At 41.6% G+C, this 14,468-nt stretch overlaps 1 protein-coding gene across 3 annotated transcripts; it reads left to right on the top strand.

Moving 5' to 3' along the window:
* The first annotated feature begins 12,246 nt into the window (after positions 1 to 12,246).
* pou4f2 (POU class 4 homeobox 2) lies at positions 12,247 to 14,057 on the top strand. Of its 3 annotated transcripts, none has more exons than XM_061679794.1 (4): positions 12,247 to 12,578; positions 12,702 to 12,738; positions 12,939 to 13,177; positions 13,298 to 14,057. In XM_061679794.1, the coding sequence occupies exons 1-4, from the start codon at positions 12,485 to 12,487 to the stop codon at positions 13,993 to 13,995; spliced, it is 1,068 nt and encodes a 355-aa protein (XP_061535778.1). In that variant the 5' UTR covers positions 12,247 to 12,484; the 3' UTR covers positions 13,996 to 14,057. The 3 variants fall into 3 exon arrangements, with proteins under 3 accessions (XP_061535778.1, XP_061535777.1, XP_061535776.1); XM_061679793.1 differs by having other exon boundaries at positions 12,247 to 12,597; positions 12,703 to 12,738; positions 12,939 to 13,155; positions 13,276 to 14,057; XM_061679792.1 differs by having other exon boundaries at positions 12,247 to 12,742; positions 12,949 to 13,181; positions 13,275 to 14,057.
* The last annotated feature ends 411 nt before the right edge of the window (positions 14,058 to 14,468 follow it).

Below are 14,468 nucleotides of genomic sequence, written 5' to 3'. Positions count from 1 at the left end.
CCTACAGCACACCTCACCGCTGTTGTGCTGCTCTCGTACATGTCCTGTATTATTCTAACATACTTCTCTGCCACTCCAGACATCCGCATGCAGTACCACAGTTCCTCGCTGGGTACTCTGTCATAGGCTTTCTCTAGATCTACAAAGACACAATGTAGCTCCTTCTGACCTTCTCTGTACTTTTCCATCAACATCCTCAAGGCAAATAATGCATCTGTGGTACTCTTTCTAGGCATGAAAGCATACTGTTGCTCGCAAATACTCACTTCTGTCCTGAGTCTAGCCTCCACTACTCTTTCCCATAACTTCATTGTGTGGCTCATCAACTTTATTCCTCTATAGTTCCCACAGCTCTGCACATCAACCTTGTTCTTAAAAATGGGCACCAGCACACTTTTCCTCCATTCCTCAGGCATCTTCTCACGCGCTAGAATTCTGTTGAACAAGCTGGTCAAAAACTCCACAGCCACCTCTCCTAAATGCTTCCATACCTCCACAGGAATGTCATCAGGACCAACTGCCTTTCCATTTTTCATCCTCTTTAATGCCTTTCTAACTTCCCCCTTACTAATCATTGCCACTTCCTGGTCCACCACACATGCCTATTTTACTCTCCCTTCTCTCTCATTTTCCTCATTCATCAACTCCTCGAAGTATTCTTTCCATCTAGTTAGCACACTGATGGCACCAGTCAACATATTTCCATCTCTATCCTTAATCACCCTAACCTGCTGCACATCCTTCCTATCTCTATCTAGCCAACCTGTATAGATCATGTTCTCCTTCTTTAGTGTCCAACCTGCCATACATGTCATCATATGCCTCTTGTTTGGCCTTTGCCACCTCTACCTTTGCCCTGTGTCGCATCTCAATGTATTCCTTTCGCCTCTCCTCGGTCCTCTCAGTGCCCCACTTCTTCTTAGCTAACCCTTTTCCTTGTATGATTTCCTGTACTGTGAGGTTCCACCACCAGGTCTCCTGCCAGAAGATACACCAAGTACTCTCCTACCTGCCGCTCTGATCATCTTGGCTGCAGTGGCCCAGTCTTCTGGAAGCTCCTCGTGTCCACCGAGAGCCTGTCTCACCTCTTCCTGAAAAGCTGCACAACGCTCATCCTGTCTCAGCTTCCACCACATGGTTCTCTGCCTTTGTCTTCCTAATCTTCCTCCCCACCACCAGAGTCATCTTACACACCACCATCCTATGCTGTCAAGCCATACTCTCCCCTACCACAACCTTGCAGTCGGTAACCTCTTCAGATTACATCGTCTCCGCAAGATGTAATCCACCTGCGTGCTCTTGTAGGTCACCCTATGTTCCTGCCTCTTCTGGAAAAAAGTGTTCAGTACAGCCATTTGCATCCTTTTTGCAAAGTCTACCACCATCATCATTTTAATAAATAAAAAAATGTGACCAATTTGTGATGACATGTCATGAAGGTTGAACAATGAGCTAATGATAAACTATTTACAGTAAACATGGCATCAACAAACAAAGGCTAAAAACAAAGTCGTCTTTTGCTCTCAGCGAGATGAATGTTTTAAGGAGGGTCCACTTGACACCTGTCACCTAAACAACCATGCACCATTACCTTCTGGAAGGGAGGACACAAGGGGATGGTGGGGAGATTACTCTTTCCCAGTGAACTGGCGGAGCGTTTGAACATCGTTAGCATTACAGGCCTCCGTCTTCGTGGCCCTGTCCAACCACCTAAACGGCTCGCTTTGATCACCGCGTGTCAACACTGCCGGCTGTATCCCGCATCCATTAAAATAATGTTACACTTACAGAGTTAGCAGGTAGTGCACACGTGATGTTAGCGTGCTAAGGCTAATGGCCACCGAGGACTACAGGAAATGAAGATGAAAGAAAATGTGGAGTCCGTCCCTCCCATACAGCTATAACAGTAAGAACTGAAGGAGAACCTTGAAAGAAAATGAAAGGATGCAATACATTTCCCTGAGGGACGCCACTCAAAACTATTTCTGACTGGCTGTTGTTACTTTGGTTGGATGTCCCTTTCAACTTAATTCAAAACCATTCACAGGTATGTGATGTAAACTACATGATCAAAAGTTTTGGGACAAGTGAACCCTTATGCATTATTACTTAATATCCTTACTATTATGAACAAAAATGGTTCAAAACCTTCATCGATAAAGGAATGGATATTCATGAAGAACTCCACTTGAAAAATCTTGGAAGGATGCTAGTGTCGACGTCATGCAAAATCATATGCTCTATATCAGGGGTGTCAAACTCTTTTTTGTCTCGGGCCACATTGTAGTTATGATTTCCACCAGAGGGCCATTAGAACAGTGAAACCATATAAATGTTTAATCACCAAAACACATTATTACTGTTACACAACAAATTGAGGGATAACTAGTTTTTAAATCAAAAACGCAATATCTCAACGTTATTGTTTATTATTATGCCAATTTGGAATTTGGGTACAGATTTGAGCAAAAATCACAGAAGTTGACGAGCATGATTTGCTTTCCGGGCCACATAAAATGATGTGGCGGGCCGCATCTGGCCCCTGGGCCTTGAGTTTGACACCTTGCTCTATAGGGTCAAAAGTATTCGGACAGGTAAAGATTACACCAACAGCAAGTAAAAATGGAAGAAAATTTGAAGTTGCTTCAACTCTTCTGGGAAGACTTTCTACAGAAATATACTACAATGTTGCGTGCTGCTATGTTTAACCAGTTTGAGGTGTATTTTCCCAAAATATGTCGGACGAATTCCGAATCGTACACCCTAAGGGACGTACACCGCTCTGAATGAATGTAAACAGACAGAAGAATAGTGACGCTTTCGATCGTATCAGGCTAACAATGCTTCATCATCTTTGATAGACAATAAACAAACGCAGGTAAGTGTGAAGCTGAACAGCGGCGACACTCAGCTGTGCGAGAGACACTCGCTTGCAGTGGAAGAAAAATGATCATTATAGCTGATGAGGCGGCGATGACAGCGTGACAGGCGAGAGCTTTTTAATTTGTCGGATCACATCGTGACACGCGCCATCACAGGGTGGAGGAAATCTTTTCATTTGTGCAGAAGAAAGGGGGAAAGGAGGTCAATTAGCATCACAACGCTGACAAGCAATGTATTACAGCGCGGGACAGTCAAACTAATGAGGGATGTTCGTCCCGGTCTCAGCCCGACTCCTGCGCAGCATTAATCACTTCGCATGGCACTTGACATGCTCTATGTAAGAGAAGGTGTTACTCCCCCACAGGGCGCCTTTCCCCTCGCCATAGCGCGTGTTGTCGTACGAGGTCAGGTTCACTCAAAGGAACGTGTTATCGCACGCTTCCAAGCGCCATTTAATGCAGTTCACGGCATGACGCGCTCGACAGTGCACATAAATATTCGGCCCTTTTTGAGTTTTGCGTGTTATGCAATGACAACAATTTAAATTCTTACCCATTTAGCATTAGCCACCTGTCTAGCAAGACTTTTCTTTCCAAATTTGGTAGCAATGGAGAAAAATCTCTAGGAGTAGTTTCATTGTTACTGACCACTGAAAATGTTAAGAATTATCCGATAGAATGTTAGCCTCAAAACCTTGAAACAAAAATGGATGTCTTGGTGTGTTGTCAGTAGACTACACCGATTTTATCAGCCTGATCTGTATCGGCCAATAATTAGCATTTTATGCTGATCGGCTGATCATCTTAAATGTAATAATTCGCCGATCCGATCAATGACACCATTGATCGGATCGGCTCCGCAAAAGACATTTACTCCGGGTCGCCATCGTGAACAGTATATTTGAATCCAAAAGCTAGTTTCTTTTTAGCCTTGTCACGTGTCTTTTGACATAGTATTGTAAATATCTGATGGCCAATGAAGTTATTTATATATATAAAAAATAATAATAATAATAATAAATAAATAAATAAAAACCGGCAGCGGTGTGGGACAGACCACACATAATGCCCAGATCAGACTACAAAACAAATTCGCTGTTTCAGGATTGCACTATGTCAGACTATTGCAATAAAATAGTGCATTCCGATACCACCGCATCCCGTCTTTTACGATCATTGGGCTTTATCTTGTCAACTTACAATTGAAAAATCTCACAGCACATCAAGAAACAAAAATGTCACAAAAAGTGGAAACATTAATTACTCTATTTACTTCCTGCCATCTAATAGAAGACCATTCATTTGTTCTGTCTGCAACAATGCCTCACTGGCATAAAAATGAACAAACATACATTATTTATTGTAAATATATTTTTTGGAGCAATTAAGTACACAAGTATATACAGTAAATGAACAGGTCATTTAAATAGACACATTCCTCCATCTTGTGATCGGTTATCGTTTTGTTAAACTCGCTGATTGGTGATCGGCCCCAAAAATCCTGATCGTGTAAAGCCAAGTTGTCAGGCAAGGGTTCATGAGACTTTTTGTGTGTCTACTTATGATAGACAAACTGTACCTTCCAAATGTCATGTTCCTGAGGAAAACTGACTTTGGGGGCTGAATTCTCAAAACATTCCCGGGGAAGCTATCGACACATATAACCCCTGCGAGCTTCGCTGCCACACTACACCTACACGCAAGGACAAAAAAAATAACCTCCAATCCCTCACAATTTAGTGTCGATCATCTGTCTAGTACGTGTGGTTGAAAATGTCAAGGACAGTTTTGTTTTTGAATGACCCCTAAAAAATGGTCAAAATTGCCTGAAAATAGCAATTATTAACCATCATGGCAAACTTCCTGTCTTTTCAGGTATGGGTTTTTGAGGCCTTTTTTGTGGTGCTCATTACACCTTTTTCAACTTGGGTAGCAATCAGACTAGGGCTGTCACGACCAGATCTTTTTAGAATCTATTCTCCTATTGATCAAATCAACGAATAATAATCGCCGCCGCCCCGACACACACACACTATTATTATTATTATTTCTTAACTACTAACACACATTTTATTCTCATTTTGACTCCAGTGCTTAAATTGCATAAATTGGTACTGAGATTATGGTATAAATTTAGTGTACAGAATTTGAGACTAATTGCTCAATGCTAAACGGTTAGCAATCGCGATTAGCATTAGCTTTCGAGCGATTACCATTTTCGGTCAAAAAACGCTAACCACTATTCAGCTCACTCATACATCATGTTATATGCACATTACACATATAACAGCGTCTTTAAAAATACTTACAGACGCTCCTCTGTTGTTATTTGCAATATTTTCTCCGGTCCAAAACGGCGTGCGTCTGCAATAAATATCCGTGTGAAACATGGGTCCCGGCGGCGCAGGTTCCGTCGGACCTTTTTGGTTTTTGGTTGTTTGTTTCCGGTGGAGCTTCGGGGCATACATTTTGCGTCGACCTATTTTTTAAGTCGATTTAGCCGAGTTATTCGATTTTTTTTTTTCTTGATATTTTTTTTTAGTTTAACCAATAATATACATGCCTACCAAACTGACTTCATGGGTGGGTGGCAATTCATCAAACTGCTCTGCCAAGCACTGCCATGATCAAATTCCACGTAATTTAGTGTCGCCCGTATGTCCTACTATATGTGGTTTAAAAGTGGTTGCAATCACAGAAACTCTCTAGGACTAGTCTGTCTTGCAAATGACTTTATTTCCTGTGTCTTTCTGATCATAGGTTCTTAAGACCTTTTTATGGATCTACTTGTGATAGACGTGTCTACCACATTTCATGATCCTAAGTGAAACTGACTTCGCGGGCTGAATTAAAAATAATATATATTTTTTTTAATCCACGGACATTATCGGCACACACACACCACCTACCCAATAACTTATGTGTTAGAGACAATGGCGATATTAAAAACATATGTAATAAAATAAGCTTTCATTGGTTATTTAGATAGTGTTCATGCCATTAAGCAGACATGCGCGATTTTATATTGCATAGTGACTCCCATATCTCAAAAAGGCAATATGACTGCCACCAAAAGCAGAGAGAGAGAGTGAAAGAAAAGATTTAATTTTGTCTTTTTTTTCCCAGACAGGTTTTTATTTGAGTGTCCGTCAGGTATTATACGTCTCCTTCCCCTCAATATTGATCCGTACTACCTACAGCGATATGACACTATTATGAGACTTGACCTTATCATCTGCTGCACCCGCAGCCTGTAGGCACGCAGCACACTGGACTCGGGGACGTTTCGGGCCACAGAAACACTACCAACCAAACAACCAACCAATCAACTGATTTGTGATCGGACGTGTGTAAGTGAGTGAGGGTGTTTTTAGATGGAAAATTTGGTTGAGCAGACAAATAGTTGCCGTTTTTTTTTTGTTTTTTGCAAGTCATTATGACCGACAGTAACCGTTTGTTGTCTCAATGAAAGATAGACTACGGTACAATAAATACCATACATGCTATAGGCAGCATTTTGCCAAGAAACTAAAACAAATAATCTTCAGACTTTTTGCCGTGTTACAAAAAACAAAAATCACAAATATAGAAAAATTCAATTCAATTCGCGAATACCGAACTACGAATATGCGGGGGTATTGCAACAATGATTCACTTACCACGCATCGCTCATAAAACTTACATTTTCTTTTTTACTTAAATCACAGTTTAAAAACAAACTGTGCATAAAGATTCAATGCAAATGTGTGGACTAAAAAGTTAAAGACAACTGAATTTGGCTGTGATTCTTTCACATACCACTAGAGGGAGCCCGTGTACCACTAGTGCTAACGTTTTTCTCGATGATGGAAAAAGGTGTACGTAAGCTATATTGCTAATATGACAAGACAGCTCCGACACTTTCTTCAAGCTCTTCGTAGTGATTTGTTGCATCATTATGTGCAATGGCCAACCGCTCGAGAGGGGCCCCCGCGACTTTTAGCCAATCGCATCTTTTTCATCCAATGCATTTAAACAGCACATTAAAGCCTCAAAGGTGTTATCGCCATCCCAGGTATAGAGCACATGATCAAATATAAATAAAGCCAATGTTTCCTGACCTCCCAGTCCCACTTGTAAGACTACAAGTTGGGAGGAGAGAGCTCGGAAGCAGCCGGGAGACTTCATCCTCTTTCCTTTCTCTCCCTCCCTCTTCCTCGGTGAGCCGAGCGGCGCTTCGGTAATAAAAACAGCTGTCTCTGGTGGTCTCGTGTGTAATTGGGATTGTTAACATGGAGAGCTCCTGGGGGACACGACGATGATGATGGTGGTGGAGGGGGAGTGGAGTAGTAGTCGACAAGCCTCTTTGTGTAAAGCATACAGCAGTGAGAGAGAGTAAGAAGCAAAAAAAAAATTGATATATATATTTTTTAAAAAAGCAAACAAGTCACCTGAGTTGTAGCTTAGCTGCTTGCGCTCGCTTCGTTTTACTTTTATTTTCACAGGCTGCACTTTTCCGCTGCCAGAGAGCCTTGAAGTGAACGCTGTGTACTTTTCTTCTTTCTCTACGCTGAATTCCACTGAGGTTGTGCTTTCTAAAAAAAAAAAGTGTTTTATGTTTTTTTTTTTATCTAAAGGAAGGTAAGACTGCTCACCTCGCAAAAAAAAAATAAAAAAATAAAAAAACATTATACTTCCAATTACTGTACATGTGTGACGACACCTCTAAGATGATTGCGCAGATGTAAAGGAACAACTGCAGTACGCGTTTATGAGGCCTTTGTCATTATTTGAATTGAGTTTTCTCAAAAAACACTAGCCTTTGTTTGAAATAACGCTGAAATAAATAAAATAAAATACTGTGAATAGTTTACATTTGAATAACAAATAAAATCAGTTCAATACATGCTTTAAAATAATATAGATATTGATATTTTTCCACTTCAAGCATGCAGACTATTTGAAAATGGTGAAACTGACCACTGAAAGGCTAACAAATGCTACATTCTGCTACTATTTGAAATAAATACGAGGATTATGGTTCATATTTTAAATAAAAGTAATCTGTTGAATAAAGCATTTAGGTCACACAAAAAGGGAGGTTTTTGACAAATCACTTTTTTAGTGCAAACATTATTCTATAATGTAGTGTGTGTGTGTGTGTGTGTGTGTGTGTGTGTCCCAAAAAAAATAAAAATAAAAAATAAACAGAAATGTTTTCCAGTAATTACTTTTTTTTGTACAAAATCCTACTAAATCTTCTTGGAAATATGATCTATAGCGATGTTGTCCAAACTATGGCCCGGGGGCCCTTTGCGGACCGCTGTCCATTTCTCAGCGGCCTGCTGCATATACTAAAAATGACATTTGTCACTGACACACAATGGCAGTTAAAAAAACAAAGGGTGGAAGTGGGCAGTGTGAGAGGTGCGCGTGTCAAAACTCTGCTGCGGGCGTGGGTGGGTGTTGTTGGTTGATGGGGACTACCACTAATAAATTGGGGACTACTAAATAAATTGGTTTAATATACAGTAGCACTTTTCTCGATATGCAAATAAACTAATGACTTACTAAACTACAGTATTTCTCTTCATAACACTGTGGTGAATAAAGATTATTCTTTTTTAGAAGCAAAAATGGTTTCCTCCATTTTCTGCTCTGTGTCGAGGTCCAATTTTTAATGTATCATTTTAATGATCCTCAAGTAACTGATCTAAAATGTCCAGTATACAGGGCTGCTAGCCACCCCAAAAATTTTGAAAAATCCTAAACTCTTTGTTTTATCACTTTTAACAGAAAGCTTGGACGTATACTTCATATAACCAATAAATAATTTTGTGATTAATTAATCTTTGCATGTTTAATAAATTACAGTTGAGGAATTTCTAAGTGGTCCTAACTTGCTTTCTGTATGTTTGGACGATCTATAGTGCCATGTATTATTCATGACATTTCATGTACATGCTATAGCATGTTCATAACACCCATTCCTTATAAGTATGTATGTGCAAAATTACGTATTTTTAAGTCACAAAAATCAGTTTTCTTCTCATCACTTTGGTTTGCAGAATCCTACTGAATTGCAAAATCCTACTGAATTATACTAATATTTTGCACAACAGCTTGCACTATAGTATATGTTGATAACATCCATTTGTTAAAAAAAATTAAAGATAAAAAAACATTTTTTCTACTCATCACTTTTTTTGTACTCAGTTCTACTAAATGTGCCTGGGAATAGCCTTTATAGTGTTCTGTATTATTCACAGTAATTCCTCTAAATGTAAATAATATATACTATTTTTCTTTTACACTCATTCAAGTCGCAAAAAAAATTATTAATTTGATTCACCATCATCATCAAATAACTATCAATCCAAAAAAATGCAAACATTTGCCATTTTCTAAAGCAGTGAGTATTATCATATTATGGTCCGGGTGTTTTATTTTCATAATTTTCATTTAGTTACCAAATTTTAAAAGCCATTGTTTTGTTTTATTTTTATTTGTTTTCTTTTTTACTCGTGAAGAACCCTACTAAATCCTTTTATGAAGAGTCCTGAGCTTATCTATTAGTCTACACAACTCCCATACACTGTATTATTTTAAACACCCACTCAGCATAAGTTTTGAATGTCATGTAAAAAGTCATTTTTTGATGTGTAAAATACACTATATTCAGTGAAAATGCTAAATTTTGTGAATTTGTAAAGCATTTAGTATTATAGCTAGGGTTTATTATCATTTTTAAGTCAGAAGATTTTTGTTTTTCAATGACTCACTTTTTTGTGTGCAAATTTTTACTAAACCCTCTTGGGAATGGGCCTGAGTTGAGCTTTTAGTCAAGACAAATCCTGTAAAAGCTATATTATTTTCATAATGCCCATTCATTACAAGATGATCTGTTTTCAAGTATGTAGTCTATGAATCCCCCCCCCCCCCCCCCCCCCTTTTTTTGTGCAAAATCCTACTAAATCCTTTTGGGAATCGACTCCATAATGTTATGTATTATTCAAGCCAATCCCTGTACAAGCTATATTATTTCATAACACCTACTCATTGTCAAGAAATGTTTCCAGAAAATGATATTTTAACAAAAAAAAAAAGTTCATCGTTAAACAATCAGTATTAGGGTAATATCGTCAGAACCTTAACTTATAGTTTTCTATTAATTGCTATTCTTGCTACAAAATCTTACTAAATCGTTTTGGGAATGGGTCTGAAATTATCTATTAATCAGGACAACAACACCTAGTATTAGAAGATTACATGTTTTCAAGTGTGTTTTCTATGAATCCCTTTTGTTTTCCGTGCAAAATGGTACAAAATCCTCCTGGGAATTGACTCCACATAGGGTTATGTATTATTCAGGACAATTCCTGTACAAGCCATATTATTTCATAACATCTATTTATTATCAGATGTGTTTTCAAGTCACAAATTGTTTTTTATTTTCCACAACTTATTTTTTGGAGGTGAAAAATCCTTCTAAAATCAGTGAAAATGCTCAATTTTGGACATTTATTCAGCAATTAGCTGCTAGTATATATTAGCTTCACAACATGCTTTTTTTGCTGAAAAACAAACGTTTTTTGTCCAATCTTTCTTGTGCAAAATCATCCTAAATCCTCTCTGGAATCAGATCAGATTATCCATTAGTCAATACAATTCCTGTAAGAGATATACTGTTTCCATCACATCTATTCCTTAGATTCTGTGTATTCAAGTCTGTTTTCTAAAAATCACTTTTTTTTTTTTTTTTTTTTTTTGGTGTGCAAAATCCAACTAAATCCTCCTGGGAATCGACTCCATGGTGTTGCGTATTCATAAAGACAATTTGCCCGACTGCTGCACAACCTGATTTGCTGTTAGTCCACCACCTCAGCTAAGGCCAAAAACAAAACAAAACAAATGTTCCCAAAATCGGACCAGAAGCCCAATGTATTAAGTGTAGTTTTTATTTTTTTATTTTTTAAATCTGGCTCATACGCGGATAAAGATTTTATATGGGGCGATTTAGCGGTGGTGAAATATGAATCATTTCTTTAAAGTTTCATCAGTTAGGCGGGTGTACATATAAATACATGTGAGTAGACTCTGATTGGAATGGCTTGACTCTCTCCTGAGTGGGATCACACCTCATCGGTCAGGATGGGAGGGCGACGCCTGCAGCGCCCCCTGCCTCACCGGGGGATGCAACATGGCGCGCACACACACACACACACACACACACACACACACCTCTTATGTTGTTGCATCAAAACACACATTCACCATTGCCAGCGATGGACGCTACTTCTAGTTATACGATGTATAATTTTTTTTTTTAAATGAGCTCAATATTCATAACGTCATTATTTGACAAAATGACAGCCGTCTTTCACATGCATTGTTTTATCGACCAATTTTCCTTTTATACACTTCCATCTATTTATTGTTGGATTCATGACCAATCTACTACTACTAATAAAGCATCACATTTGATATGGCACCAAGAACATTATTTTATTTATTTTTTTACTTATTCCACATTTTATCCTGCACTCCCAAAATTATTACACAGCATTTTTTCTTTAAAAAAATCTCTTTAATAATAGCGACGTGGTGTTTTATTGATTTATTTATTTATTTTGCTTGCTTATTGCAGTAAGTGCAGCTGAGCCTTTGAATTATTAATAACACCCATTTATCCCAACACACACACACACACACACACTCATACATATCTATCTATCTATCTATATATATATATCTATATCTATAGCTATATATAGATATAGCTATAGATATATATATAGAGTGGGAAAAGAGAGAATTTAAATTGTTTCACTGGATTTTTTCAGGGCAAACAAATAAACGACATATTTATATAAAATAAAAATAAATCACACCGATATACCAGAACTTCAGACCTCGAGTGTTGAAAAATGTTGGACTCGAACATTGAGTTAAGCTTCCGTACGCATGCGCAGTCTCTCCCCCCCCCCCCCCTTCACCCCCGTGGCGTCAACGATGCGGTGCCTAATGAAGAATAATAAATCATGAAAAAAAAGGGGGGGGGGGGGGCTGGAACAAGTGTGAGTGCGTGTGTGTGATGGAGAGAAAAAGAGAGAGAGTGTGTGTGAGGGAGAGAAAGTGGGCGGGGCCCGCAGAGTCAGTCTGCCCTCCGCCTCAGAGCGTCGCCACTTCGGGTCCCAGCAGCATTCGGCATCGTGGTGGAGCCGCCGAACCGAACCTGGGAATCCGGAAACTTTTTATTGCATTAAAAAAACATCCTGGCAAACGAACAGCAACTCATATTTTTGCTGGCATTATTATTTTTTTTTTTCATCGACAAGGAGTCAACTCGAAAAAAAAAAAAAGAGAATATTTTGGAATAATATTTTAGGGGGGATTATTTTTTGGTTTGTTTGTTTACGCATGGAAAAGCGAGCTGCGTTCGACTTGAACAAAATAGACTTGTGATAACTTTTTTTTTCTTTTGCATTGATTGAAGTCCCAAAGAAACAAGAAGAAAAGGAGGAGGAGGCGGAGTCGTCCCTATTCCCCCTCGATTTTTTATTTTTTATTTTTTTGTTAAAAAGAGGAGCACGCGCGGCCGCTCGCTCGGACGCGCCGGCAACATGATGATGATGTCTCTGAGCAGCAAGCAGCCATTCTCCGCCATGGCGCACGCCAGCCTGCACGCCGAGGCCAAGTACTCCTCGCTGCACTCGGTCGGCACCAACAACACGTCGTCCTCGGCGTCCGCCACCTCCAACGCGGTGTCCTCGTCCTCGTCGTCCTCCTCCTCGGCGTCCTCGTGCGTCTCCTCCCGCCACAGCAGCATCATCAGCACCAGCTCGGAGGCGATGCGGCGCGCGTGCCTCCCCACGCCACCGGTACGTATATATTATCATCAACGCGATGAAGCGTTGAAACCCAGGCCCCCCCCCCCTCCCAGCCCCCCCTCCCCGTGTGATGTTTGAATGAATTTTGATGACCGTTTTTTTTTTTGGGGTGGAAATGTTCTAAAGTGGAGTGGAAATAGGGGGTTGCCAATTCCCAGCTGACAGCCGTCATGTGTGCGTTCCATTTGCAATTGCAGAGCAATATATTCGGCGGCTTGGACGAGAGTCTGCTGGCCCGGGCTGAGGCGCTCGCCGCGGTGGACATCGTCTCGCAGAGCAAGAGCCACCTCCACCATCACCACCCGCCGCCGCACCACAGCCCCTTCAAGCCGGACGCCACCTACCACACCATGAACACGCTGCCGTGCACCTCGTCGTCGTCGTCGTCCGCCTCCTCGGTGCCCATCTCGCACCCGTCCGCGCTCGGGGGAGGCGGCGGCGGCGGCGGCGGCGGGGGCGGCGGCAGCGGCGGCGGAGGCGGCGGAGGCGGCCACGGCCACGGCCACGGCCACGGCCACGGCCACGGCCACCACCACCACCATCACCACCACCACCACCACCACCAGCCGCACCAGGCTCTGGAGGGCGACCTCCTGGAGCACATCACTCCGGGCCTGGCGCTGGGGGCCATGGCGGGGCCGGACGGCTCGGTGGTGTCCACGCCCGGCCACCCGGCGCACATGGCCGGCATGAACCACATGCACCAGGCGGCGCTGAGCATGGCGCACGCCCACGGGCTGCCGCCTCACATGGGCATGAGCGACGTGGACGCCGACCCGCGCGACCTGGAGGCCTTCGCCGAGCGCTTCAAGCAGCGGCGCATCAAGCTCGGCGTGACGCAGGCGGACGTGGGCTCGGCGCTGGCCTCCCTCAAGATCCCCGGCGTGGGCTCGCTGAGCCAGAGCACCATCTGCAGGTTCGAGTCCCTCACGCTGTCGCACAACAACATGATCGCGCTCAAGCCCATCCTGCAGGCGTGGCTGGAGGAGGCCGAGAAGTCGCACCGGGAGAAGCTCAACAAGCCCGAGCTGTTCAACGGCGCCGAGAAGAAGCGCAAGCGCACGTCCATCGCCGCGCCGGAGAAGCGCTCGCTGGAGGCCTACTTCGCCATCCAGCCCAGGCCCTCGTCGGAGAAGATCGCGGCCATCGCCGAGAAGCTGGACCTGAAGAAGAACGTGGTGCGCGTGTGGTTTTGCAACCAGCGGCAGAAACAGAAACGCATGAAGTACTCGGCCTGCGTTTGAATTCCACGCGACGCCGAACTCGGACGCTTTGTATCATCGTTTCCTATTTAACCAAAAAAAAAAAAAAAAAAAAAAAAAACAAACAGAAAAAAACAACGACAAAAAAAACACTTAAAAAAACAACAACACCTTTTTTCATTTCTTTGTGCATAAGAAGGACCACAAAAAAAGAAAAGAAAAAGGAAGACTGCGCGTGGGGGGGAGAAGGAGCCCGCGTGGAGCGTGCAAGTAAGACTTGACAGTAATTCCATCCCGCTCACCTCAATTGACGTGAACACAACAGAACGTTTGGAGAAAAGAAAAGAAACAAACAAACAAAAAAAACGAGCAACTGAGAGCACTTGCTTTATTTCGGAGTCATTCATTTGCAGGGTCCGCGAGAGATGTAATAATAATGATGATCATTATTATGATGACTGCCAAATAATTCCTCTTTGTAAATGCATCATTTACACCTTCGTTTTCGTGTCTAA

This window comes from Phycodurus eques, chromosome 6, assembly GCF_024500275.1.
Source record: "Phycodurus eques isolate BA_2022a chromosome 6, UOR_Pequ_1.1, whole genome shotgun sequence".
NCBI lineage: Eukaryota > Metazoa > Chordata > Actinopteri > Syngnathiformes > Syngnathidae > Phycodurus > Phycodurus eques.
The sequence above is the reverse complement of the archived record's forward strand: the minus strand, read 5'-3'. Positions and strand labels throughout refer to the sequence as shown.